The sequence below is a fragment of the Caloenas nicobarica genome, chromosome 5 (genome assembly GCF_036013445.1).
Source record: "Caloenas nicobarica isolate bCalNic1 chromosome 5, bCalNic1.hap1, whole genome shotgun sequence".
Lineage (NCBI taxonomy): Eukaryota > Metazoa > Chordata > Aves > Columbiformes > Columbidae > Caloenas > Caloenas nicobarica.
The window spans coordinates 68,299,237-68,314,442 of NC_088249.1; the positions used below are offsets into that span (position 1 = coordinate 68,299,237).

The window sequence follows — 15,206 nt, forward strand, 5'->3', positions numbered from 1 at the left end:
GTTCCTGCCTCCCCGCTTTCCATCCACGCCGCCCGAATAAATCCTCCCCCCAGACCGTTTTTTGTCTGAACACGGATAATCAGCAAAACCGAAGCGCCCGTGTGCAGCCCCGCGCTGGGCTGAGGGTGGGAGCTGCCTGGGGGACACCTGAAATAAATCAGCATTTCGGGCGCACAGCGCGGGAGAAGCGCCCGTTAAACGTGCTGGGGTAACAGGAACACTGAGGCACGCGGGAAACCCCGGGGGACAGGGCTGGGGGGGCTTTTTGTGCTGAAGGAACAGTCTTCGTTCTCGCTGCCCGGGGACAGTGACGTGCCCGCACACACGTCGCTGCTCCCTCGGGTGCAGAAACAGCCTGTGATGTCCCGTGGGGTTCCCCACGCGTTACACCCAGATTGGGGTGCAAACGTACAGGGGAAAAGCTTCCCTCTGCGTTTTTCCTGATTTCAGTTAACGAGGCGGGCAGCAGCAGGGGCAGGCGGCCACGGCTCCGTTTCCAGCTGCCTTGCCGTCCTTGTAAACCCCAGGGCACATCCACCAGAGCATTCCAAAGCTTGAGAGTCTCTTTTCTTTACAGAACTGGCAACTTCTAAGCGGTTTGTAAGTTCAACCTCGAGCTGCACCCTCCCATCCCCTCCCCTGTAAAACAGCAACAGGTGCCTCCCAGCGATAGAGGTAAATTTTGGGGATAACGTGACCCAAATGTGGGAGCTATGAGGGTGACACAGCACGACCGTGCGTGTGTAAGAGCTGTGACAGCCGCAGGTATGAGCACCACGGGTCAGGAATAGGCATTTCATCAGGGCTCATTAGTCGTTTTCTGTAATTAAAGCCCAGCCTGGCCAGAGCTGCTGCCGCGGTACAGCAGCCGGTGCGACGATGCTCCCTGGTAGTTAAAGCGGTTCTGGTTCAGAGGCCGTGTCGCTCGGGGCTGCTCGCGGGGTCGGAGCGGCCGCGGCTCCAAGCGAAGCGCCAAACCCGCGGTGCCTCCCCGAGCAGCGGCTGGTTCAAGGCCTGGGAAGAGGTGCCAGCCTGTCCCGCAGCGATATTCACATTTCTGGGACATGGAAGTGAACCCTGTACGGGTGCCCTTGGAACACAGTCGCTTGGCAGCTCGAAGTAGCTTAAATTTAATTACCTTCAAGCCGCTAACCGCAGCAAGAATTGGCTCTTGGGGAGCGCACCCGACACAGGAACATCGGTTCATTCCCTGCGCACCCACCTGGGGACGGGGGGGTGACTGCCCCCCCGGCTCAGGGGGCTCGGGGGCATCCAGTGCAGGGTGAGCTCAGCCCCAAAGCTCCGCTCCCGGGAGCCCGCGGTCCACGAGCAGCCAGTGCCAGCCCCAGGAGCCTCCCCTGGGACTGGTCTAACTTGCAATGAGGCTTTTAAAATCCCGGAGCAGGACACAGGAGAGCCCAGGACACCCGTGGGCACCGCCGCCAGCAACCGGCCTCCCCCACCTCCCTCCATCAGCAGCTCACCTTGGCGAAGCCTGAGAACACCGAGTGCCCAGCAAAGCAAAATGCAGGTTCTGCCCTGGGGTGCTCCAAGCAGACACCCCAGACCTCTGCGGCTGGTGTCACTGGTGCTGGGTGCGGGTTTTGTTGTTCCCCGACACCCCCGTGTGCTTCTCCAGCCCTGGGAGCCCCGTGCAACCTGTCCGTGCCCGGCTGCGGGGCTGCCTTCTTTTTCTCCCTTTTTTTTTTTTTTCCTTTTCCCCTCCCCTAGAGCCAGAGTTATTTATTCTTCCCGCAGGTTCAGGTGCCGCCGGAGGTGGAGCAGCGGGAGGGAGGGACGGCCAAGCCCTCCCGCGGGTCTGGCACCCGGCGATTGGGGCGCAGAGCTGGCGGAGGGCAGGGGCTGAACGGGGAGGGGGAAATAAACACGTTATTTTAAAAAAAAGGGAAAAACCAAGCACCGATCTGGCAGGTCGGGCCGGCTGGAGCGGCGCAGGAGGGAGGCGGCTGGGGGGGAGCCCGTGGCACCAGGGACGCTCCGCAGGTAACGCAGTTCTGCTCCCCTTGCCGTTCCGCTCGATGCCGGTTCGGGCTCGCAGGGTTTGGGCAGGATTTTGGCAGGGTCTGGGCAGGATTTTGGCAGGGTCTGGGCAGGATTTTGGCAGGGTTTGGGCCTCTCCCCACACGCACGCTGCTCCACTCTGCTCCCCAGCCCCACTCAGCCCCGCGGAACCCCAACCCTGTGCCTCCCCTGCCCTCCCCACCATACCCATCCCCGGGGATGCTGCAGCCCGACCACCACCCACCACCACTCGGCGTCTGCACCATCCTCTGCTGCGCTCAGAGCGACACAACCAGGGTGTCCCCAGCCCCGACGTGTAGGAACCAACACCCTCGGGCACCCATCACCGTTTCATGCCCCGGAGCAAAGGGCCGGGTGGGCTGTGCCTGTCCATGGCCAGCCTGCAGGTTGTCGGGGCTTCCTTATTTCCAGCTATCCAAATGAAATTATTTATGAGCGACCCACCCGGGCAGGACCAAGTGTCCTCAGAGTGTCCCCACAGGCACAGACCCCTCGCCACCCTGGTGTCGCATCTCCCATCCCTTCCCTGTGTGAACGCTCTCCCGTCCCTGCTGGGAGAAACCCAGTTAATACTTCAGGTATAAGTCGTTTCCAGCTGCCCAAGCGGAGCGCGTTGCCAGCGTCCCCACGTACCTTGACCCACAGTGTCACCGCACGCCTGGCACCGGGGCTGCCGTGCCGGAGGGCAGCGGCGTGTCCCCGCGGCCGAGCCGCGCTGTGACATCCCTCCCGGTCACACCGGCACCGAGGCGGTTCCTGCAGGGCTCAGCCAGCCCCAGCAGCTCTGCTCCCACCCAGAACCAGTTTGCAGCCGAGAGCACCAAGAGGCAGCCAGAGAGGTTCTGAGCCCGGCCCAGCCGTTCTGCTGGATGTGTTTACGGTGGCGCTGCCTCTCGGGAGCACCGGGACCGTGACGTCCTTGTTGTTCCCACACCGTCCCCAGAGGACACGGCGCCCACACCGGGGGCTCTGCGGGTGCCGGGGCAGAGGAGCCGCTTCGCCGTGTGCTCCCGCTGCCGCTTTCCAGGCTGCGGTTTATCGGCGGGGTGCGGTGTCCTCCCCGGGACCGCTCTTCCCGTGGGGTACCTCGGCGGCACTGTGCTGATGGCACAACGCCAGCTGGGGGACAGTCCCCCGGCCCCCCACACCATCCCCACGCTCCCTGCTTGTGCCACGCTGTGTCCCGGCACGGAGCCCCACACCCCCACACCAGCCAGGCAGCCTGTGTCGCTATAAGTAAACCACCCCACTGTTTAATTAGCGCTGTCCAGGGGCAGGTGAGGCTGGGGGCAGCCCCGCAGCCCCCACGGCTGCTGGCAGCACGAGGGGTCCCACTGAGCCCCCAGGGGTGCTCACCGCGGTGTCACCGGGCGCTGCCACACCGAAACCCCCACGGCTGAGCTGTGGCCGCAGCTCACGTCCCCTCACCGGCCGCTGGCTTGAGCCGAAGCCACGTTTTTAATGTCCTACAGCCCCAGTTGGTCATTAATTGCCTTCTGCTCATAAATTCAAGGTGGGGACGGCCAGGGAGGGCAGGTGACACAGTGCCACCAAGCACAGCCAGGACACGGTGTGGCTTTGCCCGGAGCAGCACCTGCCGTCCCCCAACCCGAACGGCTGTGGGGAGCGATGGGGAGCAATGGGGAGCGGTGCGGACCCCGGGGCCCCCTGTGCCAGCCCAGCCGGGGCTCACAGAGCCATTTGTGCCCTGTCCCAGGCCCAGCCCCGTGCACAGGCGGGTGGACTTTGCCCCCGGAAGGCGCCGGGACGCGGGGCCCTCCTGGGTGCCCACGGGTGATGCCGGCAGCTCCCCGCTCACACCAGAGCCCGCCATGGCAGGTAAGCTGCAAACCCGAAACTTTCACCCATTTCCAGCTGGGAAGGACCCCAAAGCTCCAGTTTTGCCTCGTGGGGTGGGCGAGGGTCCGTCCCAGCCCCCAAAACCAGCTCAGCCTGTTGCAATCAGCCGCTCGCTGCCAGACCCCCCGGCAGAGCTCGTTTTCCCAGGGAATCCCGTCCAGCCGGGAGCTGGATCAGCTTCCCCAGCCGACCCCCCTTCCTGCTGTGCCCCCAGACCTCTGCAGCGTGTCCCCCGAATTCCTCGTCCCGGCCACCAACGAGACGCTGGAGCTGGCGCTGGGGACGCGGGTGACGCTGAACTGCACGGTGCGCTGGGCCAGCGCCGAGCCCTGCGAGCCCGTCCCCGCCTGGAGCAAGGACGGGCAGTGGCTGGGCAGCGGCAGCAGCCAGGACAGCACCTGGTGAGGAGCCTGGCAAATGTCCGTCCATCCCTCTGTCTGTCTGTCAAGGCAGACCACGGCATGGCCCGACCCACGGCCACCCTGTCTCCCCCCAGGTTTGGCCAAAACGCCTCAGAGTGGCTCCTCGCCAGCGTGCTGCAGCTCAACCTCACGCAGGATACCGACTTCGGGGTGTTTGCCTGCTGGGTCAGCAACGCCACGGCCACCTTCACCCTGCGGCGAGCGGGTAGGGGCGCGCTGGGGGCAGAGACGGGACACCCGCTGCCCGGGGCAGGAGTGGCGGCTCCGTGGGGACCGTCGCTCCCTCCAGGCAGCGCATCGTGGTGCAAACCCACCCCAAACCCATGAAACCTGTGCCAGGGCCACTGCCCACACTCACCATCCCCTCGCGGTCCCGCAGAGGTGGCCGGGCACGTGTCGGCGGTGCTGGCCGCGCTCCTGGTCCTGGCGCTCCTGGTGCTCCTGGCCGGGCTGTACGTGCGGTGCCGCCTGAGCGTGCGGCTCTGGTACCGCAACCGCTATGGCGAGCTGGAGCTCAACGGTGAGCAGCTGAGGGGGCTCAGAGGGGTGTCCCCCTCGGGAACAGCCTCCTCCCGGTGTCACACCCCTGTCCCCACGGCTGTCCCCAGACGGGAAGCTGTACGACGCCTACGTGTCCCATGCCGGCGCCCCGGATGACCGCAAGTTCGTCCACTTCATCATGAAGCCGCAGCTGGAGAACCGCTACGGCTACAAGCTGTTCCTGGACGAGCAAACCATCCTGCCCAATGCAGGTGGGGCTGGACCCAGGGGGTCGAACGGGGTGGGGGTGACACCAAAACCCTGACACCCCTTTGCCTGCAGAGCCCTCGGCGGACCTGATCATGAACGTGAGCCGGTGCCGGCGCCTGATCGTCGTCCTCTCGGTCGCGTACCTGGAGCAGGACTGGTGCAACAGCAGCTTCAGGTGGGAGCAGCTCCCGCCCGCACCGGGGAGAAGGGCCATGGGGCCATCACCAGCCCACCGTGTCCCTCTCCCGCAGGGAAGGGCTCTGGAGGCTGCTGGAGCTCTCCAGGAAACCCATCTTCATCGTCTTCGAGAGCCAGTACCGGGAGATCGCCCACCCCGCCATCAGCCTGCTGCGGCAGCACCGCAGCGCCGTGACCCTGCTGGTGTGGCGAGCCGGCTCCATGGTGAGAGCCGAGTGAACCCTGTCCCGCTGGCACCCCCTTTCCATCCCCAGCACCCCCTTTCCATCCCAACACCTTTCCATCCCCAGCGCCCCCAGTTCCAGCTCCAGCACCCCCAGTTCCATTTTCCTTTACACCCCCGGCACCCCAGGTTGCGTCAGCCTCCCCGCGATACGCTGGGGCTGCTCCTCATGCTCCTAAAAAGCAGGTTGGGGCACTTGTCTTTTAGAGGCAACATTTTCAAAAAAACAACCCAAACAGCCCTCGATTTGGGTGCTCGCTCCCCAAACCTGCGCACTCAGGAGCCCCAGCCGAGGGGCGAAGCTTTGGCCCGCGGCTGCTCTGGCCATTTCGGGGCCGGGTGCGGAGCTGGAGCTCAGGAGCGTTCCAGCAGGTCGAGCCGGTTCCTCCGCCGGCGCACGGGCACGCTGCCACGCCGGGAGCCTTGGCCCGGAGCCCGGTGCTGGGGAGAGGCAGCCAAGACCCACAGAGTGCCCCCCAGCCTCACTTGGCTGCCCAGGGGTCCCCACGCAGCTCCTCGCCCCCTGCAGACCCCCTCGTCAGACTTCTGGAAGGAGCTGTGCCTGGCCCTGCCGCGCAAGGTGTCCTTCCCGGGGACCGTGGGGGACCCGCAGACGCAGCTGCAGGAGGACAAGGACCCCATGCTGATCCTGCACAGCAGCTACCTGGACAGCGGTGGGGACCTGCACCCGGACGGAGACCTCGGCACAGGTCCTTGTCCCCCACGCCTTCTCCAGATGTGCGCAGGAGGTCACCTCTGGGCTTTGTGTCACCCTCCCGTGGCAGGCGGGGTGGGTTCAGCCCCTTCCCCACCACTCAAACCCGTCTCCCTGCTCCCTGCAGGCCTCCGAGGGTGGGGGTTCAGGAGCCCCCAGCCCCCCCGCATTGGCGGCCCCGGCACCCCAGTAGCCGCGGCTGCCGGTGCGATGGAGGACACGCAGCCCAGGGACAGCCAGAGACCTGAGATCGATGTCTCGGACCTGGGATCACGCAACTACGGCGCCCGCACGGACTTCTACTGCCTGGTGACGGAGGATGACGTCTGAGCGGGGCTAGGAAGGGCAGCATTCCCCTCCCCACGGGGCCGCAGGGACACGGGTCACGGCCAGAGGAGCCCGGGCTGTGTAGTGGGACCAAAGCCAAGGTCTCGGGGGGAAGGACAGGAGCAGGCTCCTTTGGGCAGCTCACTCTGCGGTGAGAACCATCACCAGGGGACAGCCCGGGCCCTAGTGCCAGGCCACCCTTGCGTGCTGGCCCCCTCCCTCACCATGGGTGGCAGGGACATCTGTCCTGTGTGACAGACACACGCTGGGATGGGGGATGCTCCCCGAGAAGCACCGTGCTCCTGCCCCATCCTAGGGGCTGGGAAATGCCCGGCAGGGCGGCTACGGCACGCTATGCCCCCCGGAGACCCCAGCAATAAAACGCTGCTGCACCCAGTGAGTCTTGTCCAGCTGCAGGGACATGGGTGCCACTGGTGGGTCTGTCCCACCCTGGGCAGGGGGGATGGCAGCGCTCTGCTCTGTCCCATCCCCAGACAGGTGTCCCTGTGCCGGTGCCTCCACCGGGCTCGCCCGGAGCAGTGCCCAGTCACGGTGAGCGCAGTGTCACCACAGCCGGTGTCCCCTCCCATGTGCCGGTTGAGCACAGGGACAAGTGGGCATGTTCAAGGCCTTTATTTCGGGGATGCTCAGGGAGTTTGTACACGGAGAGCTGGGGGACAAACACACCATGACAGTCCCATGCCGTCACACGGGGGGCGCCACACCAGCCCTGGATGCGGCCCCTCTGCCAGCGCTGCCTGGTGTCCCCCCCACCCCTGTAACTACTCTACCTCATTTCCCAAAGGGGGTGCGATGCCCCCCAAGCACAGGGACGCCCCCCAAGCACAGGGATGCCCCCAGCACCAAACCCGCTGGCAAAGCGAAGCCACCCGCACCCCCCAGCCCCGTTGCTGCCGTGCAGGGAGAGCTTTGGACCCGCTGCCGCACCCACACCGGGCACCAGGGACACCGGGGACATCTCGCCACATGCCGGTGACACCGCCCTGCACGCACCAGCGCTGGCCCTGCCCCAATCCTGCCCACGCAGCACTGGGGGGCCCAGCCTGAGCCCCCCAACCAGGCTGCACAGGGACAGTCCCCGCGGGGTGCACGGGTGGGGACAGTGCAGCTCTGAGGTCCCCCTGCCCCTCGCCGCGAGGGCACAGCCTCAGCCACCCCCTTTACAGCCACCCCGCAAAACCCTGGGCAGCCTCCCCAGAACTCCCACTCCCCGAGCTACACGCAGCCCTGTCCCCCCACCCAGGGCAGAGCAGGGGCAGCCCACGGTGCACCCTGCACCCCCCAGCACCCCGTGTGCACAGTTCGGGGTGTCCCCAGCAGCACAGCTTTGCAGGACCCCCCCAAAGCCCCCGCCCCCCCGCCCAGCCTCGAGACAAGCCGAGCTTTGCAGCGGCTTCTGGGGACCCCTGGGTGCCACAGGGCTGTCCCCACCAGCGGGGGTCCCAGCGGGTCCCCTGGCAGAGCCAAAAGCAGTTGCTGGAATTGAGGCTGCGGCAGGAGCGTCCCCCACCCAGGGAAGGGGACACGGTGCAGTGGGAGGCACAAGGGATGCGATGAGGACTACGCTATGGCGCGAGGTTGGGCGGCGAGCGGTGTCCTAGGGGCACGGCCGGCAGCAGGAGCGCCCAGGGGGTCAGGGTGGGCGGCCCAGGGGTGTCCTCACAGGCCGAGGAAGTCCTCCTTGCGGTACCCCTTCTGCAGGGAGACAGGTCACCGTCACACCAGGGACACCAGCACTGGCACCTCTCCTGCCCTAGGACACCCCAACCCGTGCTCGGCACTGGGAACGCCAACACAAACCCGCTCCGGCACAGACAGGGCCACGCTGTCCCCATGTTGGGCACGTGACTGTCCCCACCCCACTGGCGCAGGTGTCACCAGAGGGATGATGCTCTGGGGACTTCCCCAGCCCTCCAGGAGGGGGGCGTGTGGAGTCGGGGCATTTCCGGCAGCACTTGGGTGGTGTGGCTGGCCGGGGTGAAGCCCCTGACTCCTCTGGGACCCACCCTCGGGATCCACCCCCGGGTCCCTGTGGCAGGGGAGGCTCAGGGGTACGTACCATCTTGAAGTCGCGGTGCAGCTTGGTGTACTGCCACATGTTGCCCAGGAGGCTGGCCGCTGCTCTGGAGGACTTCTCGTTGTCTGAGCTGGGACAGGGACGGCACAGTGAGTTTCGCGTGCCGCTGGGTATGGGGGGTGCCCAAGGATGTCACCCAGAGGGGCCGGGAGGGTACGCAGGGACCTCCCACCTGTCCCTTCTCTTCTTGATGTAGAAGAGCTTCCTGAGGCCATCAAAGTAGACGATGTCACGGGCGGCCATGGGACTCTCCACCATCAGGTTGTTGAGCACCGCGATGATGTTAACGATGACATCGGCGGGCGGTGCCTTGTCCCCCACACTCCCCGGCAGCTTCTCGATCAAGTGGCTGACCACCTTGGTGGCTGGTGGGCAAAGGCATCACATCAGGGCTGGTGGCCAGAGCCAGGGGACATGCAGCAGCCTGGGGATGAACCTCGCAGCCTCCCGGGGCAATGCAGGGACAGAGAGTGTCCCTGGCGCCCCCCCGCAGCCCCGGCCCCCCGGCACTCACACATCTCGTCCTTGTTGCGTGCATGGCGGGACAGGTTGCGGATGAGCCCGGTGAGGGAGCGGAGTTGGTGGTGGTCAGCGGTGCGGACGCGGTCCAGCACGGGGTTCAGGATGCGCTCCTGCTCCAGCGCCTGCCGGCTCAGCACACCTGCCCACTGCCAGGAGACACCCGCTTGGGGACACTGCTGGGACCACAGGCCACCTCCTCCCTCCCCATCCACCTCCTCCTCCCTCCTCATCCTTTTCCTCCTCCTGGTCGGGGTGACCCAAGCCCATGACAGAACCCCAGGGAACGGCAGAAGATGTGCCAGGGAGGGTCAGTTGGACAGGAGAAAAAGGTTCTTCACCCAGAGGGTGCTGGCCACTGGAACAGGCTCCCCAGGGAGGTGTCCCGGCCCCAGCCTGACAGTGTTCAAGAAGAGGCTGGACAACGTCCTCAGACACACGGTGTGAGCTGTGGGGTGTCCTGTGCAGGGACAGGAGTTGGACTCGATGGCCCTTGTGGGTCCCTTCCAGCTTGGGACATTCTGTGACTCTCTGCGCCCAGGTGGGGAGCAGCACGATGGCCACGTCCCCCTGCCAGGGCAGGCTGGGACCAGCCCCCCGGGCATGGCCGTGCTTGCCCAGGTGGTGGGGACAGCCCTGAGGACAGGCCAAGGCCAGGGACATCGCCTCACCCTGCGGTCCCCGGCGGTGATGTTCTGCAGGGCGCCCGAGGCCGCCTCGGTGGTGTGCTTGTTGAGCTCGCAGCGCTGCAGCAGCCGGTTGTAGATGCCGACGATCTGCGGGTTCCAGAGCCACTCCATGCCCTTGGGGTCCTTGGAGACCTCCGTGAAGGTGACGATGTCTGCGTTTAGGTAGTGCTGGGGGTGGGGACAGCACGGTTAGGCTCGTCAGGGATGTCCCCTCTGCAGCACCCCTCCCTGCTGGTGTCCCCTTGTCCCCCCATCCCTGGGCTCAGCGCTGGGCAGCTCCAGGCTGGCAGGGACCCAGCAGGTCACCCCAGCTGTGTCACACCCCGTGGCACAGGAAAGTGGGGTTCAGCACCCTGATTCACCCTCCGCTGAGCTCACCCGTGTGTCTCATCCATCAGCCAGGGCCGGCGTCCACCTCCGCCCCAGCGTCACCTCCGCGCCAGCCGCTGCCCAATGCCAGCCCCACCCTGGTGACACGGCCGTGAGGGTGCCCACCCCTCCCAGCCGCTCACCTCCCGCGCTTTCTTGCTCTGGGGGCTGAAGCAGCCCACCAGCTCGCCGGTCACCATGCCGCCATTGCGCCGGTGGCCCTCCAGCCGCTGCAGGGAGGACGGGGGCATCTCGTCGTACAGGCGGTATGAGAGGTTGCGCAGGACGCAGACGGCGTTCTCCACGCTCTGTGGGGAGACATGGGGCAGGGGGTCAGTCCTTGTGCCGCCTGCCAGGGCACCTCCAGCTGGCACGCCCCCTGGGGCTCTGCAGCCAGAGCCACCCCAGTGACACCGGCAGTGCCCCACTGTGCCCAGTAAGTCCAGAAGGAGCCAGACTGGCTTTCCCACCACCACCTTGAGATGTGCCTTTGCACCACGACGGTGCAGGAGGGAGGGAGCAGCACCCAGACCCTGCAGCTCCCGGGCTCACCTTGTCCTCGGACTTGCCCACCTCCAAGGAGCTGTTGACGTAGTGGATCATGGCATCCACCAGACCGTGGCACTCACGCATCTTCTGCCGGGTCTGTTGGCTGGCGGAGCTGAGGTTCCTGCATGGGGAACGTGGGGACATCACAGTGAGAAGGGGCTGCCCCGTGGCCACCCCATACCCCTGGGCAACGCCGCGGGGAACCAGGGTTTGCCTTGGCGCACGAGTGCTGCAAGGGATGAGGACCCCAGAAACGAGCCGGGACCTCACTCCCCACGTCTGCAGCATGGGGGGGGTCTCTTCCTCCCCCCAAAACTTCACCCACAGAAGGACAGCTGGTGCCGGCCCAGAGCAGGTACCTGAGGAAGCCTGTGGAGTTGTAGAAGATCTCCGCCTCCGAGGGGTTCTGCTGGATGACACCCGAGCCCCCCAGCCCAGAGAGGGGCACCAGGACCGTGTCCGTGAGCTGCTCCAGCGTGTCCCGGGCCAGGCGGTCCTTCAGGTTGTCACTGGAGGAGAGGTTCCACAGGATCCCTGCGCGGAGGGGACCCTCAGGCCCGGCATGGGTGGGGGGCATGCCCACCCCCGCCCACCTCACGGGGGGCTCGTGCCGACCCCCCGCAGCCAGGAGCAGCCACGGGACAGGGTAACAATGACACAGAGCTCACCCCCGTGGAGCGCCACCCCAGCTTTACTCATGGGGTGGGGGGACCAACATGCCCCTCCTGGGGGAGGAGGACCCCTGCCCAGCCCGCCACCGTCCCCGACCTGTGACATTCTTGCGGAGCTCGTCATCGGGCTCCCGCAGCGTCCTCATGAGCTCGTAGATGCCGTTCTCCTCCACCAGCGCCAGCTTGTTCTCAGCATTGTCGTAGATGAGGTTGCGCATGGCGCCGGTGGCATGGCGCTGCACCTCCTGGTTGGGGCTGTTGAACAGCTTCACCAGCTTGGGCATGGCCTGGAGGCTGCGAGCCTGGGGGGACAGCCCGGCCGCGTTGGGAACCCGGCTGGGGCTCCTGCGCCTCCCCGGGTGTCCCCCAGGGCAGAGGGGCTGGGACAGCCCTGCCCTCCGCTCCCGTGCTCACCTGCTTCTTGGCGTTGCCGTCGCTGTAGCACTTGTGCTGGAGGTAGGCGGCCCCCAGGACCTGCAGGTTGGGGTCGCTGGCGATCAGGTACTTCACCGCCGAGGGCAGGTCGATGTCGTCAAACCTGGGAGCCACGGGAGGTGAGGGAGAGCCCAGGCAGAGCACCCCCAGGGCTCCTCCACCACGTCCTGCCTCTCGAGGGGACTCCCCAACCCGCCTCCCTCCCCACCAGCACACCCGGCTGAATCTTCTGCCCTCATGCCCCAGGATGTGCCACAGGCCACATACAGGACACGCTTGGGGGTCAACCCATGCCATGGTCCGTCACTATGGGGCCAAATCGTGCCCACTGTCTCACCCCTCCTCCCACACCCCCTGCGGCAAGGTAACGCCAGACAAGCGACGGGGGGTTCTGCCCTCAAACGGCCAAGTGACCGAGGCGGGGACAAGGCCAGGCGGTGGCAGAGCAGCCCGGTGGCACTCACCCCCCCGCGTGGCGGCCGAGCAGCGTGCTGTGCCCGTTGTACAGCTCCATGGCGCGCTGGTCCTGCAGCCGCTGGCCCGACTCGGCCAGGCTGCGCACGGAGGGGGCGCGGGAGCTGCCGTGCTCCCCCAGCCCCAGGTAGGAGCCCCCCATGCCCACCGCGGCGCTGCCGAAGGAGCCGGCGCTCAGCCGCGAGCGGTTGTTGCTCTGGAAGCGCTGCAGGGTGCGCATGGCGGGCGCGCGGATGGTGCGGCTCTGCGCCACCTCGCTGCCCTCCAGCCACTCGGACGGGGCCTTGGCGGCTGAGCCGGCGCTCAGCTGCCTCTCGAAGGTGTAGGAGCGGGCAAAGCCGCCGTTGCCTTGGCTTTTGTAGAGGGGCCGGTGCCCCAGGGGGTCCAGCTGCTCCGAGATGACGCTGTAGCGGTCGTCGGCCATGGCGGGGGGCGGCAGCGGCCCGTCGGCCAGGCGCAGGGAGCGCAGCGAGAGCGTGTCAAAGTTCTGCCGGGGCCGGTAGTTGCGCTCGTGGAAGGAGCTGGGCCGCGGGGAGGTGCTGGCGGCCGGGGACACGGCGTAGCCGGGGCCGTAGCCACGGCCCTGCACCAGGCCCCCGTTGCTGATGGTCGCCATCCGCTTCTGCGAGGTGAGGTCTACGGCTGAGCGCGAGGACCAGCCGCTGCCCTTCAGTGTGCCAAAATCCTTCTTGGGCAGCGGCTGGTACAGCTGGGGGGAGAACACTGGGTTATGGGGTGCCCACGGCCCTGCTCGCCCTCCCCACTGCAGGGGGAGGGATGGACGGAGCCAAGAGCCTCCCCCGGCACAACCAAGGCTCCGGCCAGCAGCTGCATCCCCGGCTGCCGTGGCGATGGGCGCTGGGGTGGGGAACAACCCCCCAGTACGTACCGAGGCTTTAGGGTCCAGGCCGTTGCTCTGGGAGCGGGAGCTGAAGGAGGAGTGCAGGGCTGTGCCATACTGACCGCCTGCGGGACAGAGACGGGGTCAACGTGAGACCGGGGGGCGAAGGAGCCCCTGATTCAACCCCGGGGGACCCACTTTGGGAGCCGTGGCAGGTTGGTGGCACCAAGGGGACGAGGGAGCGGGAGGACGCTGCCTTCGCCTGCCCACTGCCCACGGGAGCAGGAGCGGCGGCGGCCGAGCCGAGCAGCGGCCTCCCCGCCTTTCATTGTGCCCTGGCGGCGAGGCCACTAATTGCCACCTGGGCGGGGAGGTGGCGGCTCAGCCCAGTCCCCTCTGCTACAGCCGGATCGGCAGCCCGGGCACCCTCCAGATCCGGACCCAGTTCCACCGCCCCGGGGACGGGAGCCCGGCAGGGACCCGGCCATCCCGCTGCGCCCCACGCCACCCTCCCGGGGACAGCGAGGACGGGGACAGCGAGGACGGGGACAGCCCCAGCAGGGACGGGAGCGTGACTCGCACCCGGGCAGCCCCGGGAGCGCCGGGGGTCTGGCAGCCCCCGGCCGGGGAAGCCCGCGCCGCAGCGGGCGAAGCGGCAGGGCGGAGGCCGTGAGCGCAGATGTTAAATGGAGGAGCTTGGAGCCCGGCCAGCGGCGCCGCTCAAAGGCTGGGGGGACGGGGAGGGATCCGCCAGGCGGGAAAAACCTCCCCCCAGCCCAAAGCAGGGTGCAGGGACCCCGTAGTGCAAATCCCCCCCAGGGGCAGGTGAGGAAACTGAGGCACGACCCCTGAGCGGGGTGAAACGAGCCCACGATGGGGCCGTGCCGCCCCATCCCCGGTGCTGGGGGTGCAGCAGGGGGCTCAGCCAGGGTGGGGGTGACCCCCCCAGCCCCAAGCTGGGGCACAACCCAAACCCTGGTGCGAGCCAAGGGCTCCCACCGCCCGTCCCGACACACGTGCCCGGGGCGCGGGGCTCTCACCTCTGGCGCCGTCGGCGTGGTCGGGGCCGTCGGGGCGGGCGGCCGCCTGTCCCCGCAGCATCATGCGGATGCGGACCTGCTCCTGGACGCGGGCGCTGCGCAGACGCTGGGCCTCGGCCGCCTCCCGGCCCCGGCCGTCCAGCTGCCGGTCCGAGGGCAAGGCCAGCGAGCAGACACCGGCCTCGGGCTGCAGGGCCGACAGCAGGAAGGGGTTGGCGGTGGCGGCGGGGGGCTCCTGCATGGCGGCGGTGCGGCCCAGCCGGCGCGGCCGCCCTGCGCAGGTGAGCGGCGGCGGCTCCCTCGGCCCCTGGGAGGCTCCCGGCCCGCCCTGCCGCCACGCCTCGCCGGGAGGGAGGGGACCACACCAAGCACCCGCCGACACCGTCACCAACACCATCACCGGCACCCGGGGGTGACCTCGCAGGGACGAGGGTGCGAGGGAGGTGGGTGGCGCGGGGGGACCGGCGTGGTCGTACCTGGGCTGAGAGGCACCCCCAGGCAGCCTCCCCATTGCCCCCCCAGAGTCCCAGGCAGCCCCACCAGTGAGCCCCAGACCTATACATGGCCACAGTGAAGAGCCCCGGACCCCCATGTTGTCCCTACGGCAAGACCTGGACCCCGACGTGGTCTCCAGACCCCCACATTGTCCCTACGGCAAGACCTGGACACCCACATGGTTCCCCAGAAAGCCCCAGAGCAGCCTCCCCATTGAGCCCCAGACCTCCACACTGTCCCTTCAATGAGCCCAAGACCCCCAGGCAACCTCCCAGGAGAGCCCCAGACCCCCACATTGTCCCTCTGGCAAGCCCCAGGCCCCCACATGGCCTCCCAGGAGAGCCCCGGACCCCCAGGTGGCCCCACCGCTGACCCCAGCCCCCAGCAAACCGCCCTGGCGCAGGGGGCCACGCTGCCCAAGGGCCGGAGTGGGGGCTAATTGGCAGTAATTACTGGCCAGGCCCTCCCTGCTTTGCTTTTCAAATTAG

At 67.3% G+C, this 15,206-nt stretch overlaps 2 protein-coding genes across 2 annotated transcripts; one reads left to right on the forward strand and one right to left on the reverse strand.

The window, feature by feature from the left end:
* The first annotated feature begins 3,682 nt into the window (after positions 1-3,682).
* SIGIRR (single Ig and TIR domain containing) lies at positions 3,683-6,592 on the forward strand. The gene is given in 10 exon segments (XM_065636915.1): positions 3,683-3,835; positions 3,837-3,882; positions 4,118-4,304; positions 4,400-4,530; positions 4,705-4,845; positions 4,934-5,077; positions 5,148-5,250; positions 5,327-5,477; positions 6,026-6,206; positions 6,339-6,592. Coding segments are annotated over 10 exon segments (1,440 nt in total). The 3' UTR covers positions 6,542-6,592.
* A 1,339-nt stretch (positions 6,593-7,931) lies between these two features.
* On the reverse strand, positions 7,932-14,786 carry PKP3 (plakophilin 3). Its single transcript, XM_065635824.1, is given in 14 exon segments — positions 7,932-8,254; positions 8,619-8,706; positions 8,809-9,001; positions 9,151-9,304; positions 9,827-10,012; positions 10,357-10,521; positions 10,766-10,883; positions 11,122-11,296; positions 11,531-11,735; positions 11,848-11,971; positions 12,333-13,051; positions 13,232-13,308; positions 14,224-14,740; positions 14,742-14,786. Coding segments are annotated over 14 exon segments (2,802 nt in total). The 3' UTR covers positions 7,932-8,218.
* Positions 14,787-15,206: the final 420 nt, after the last annotated feature.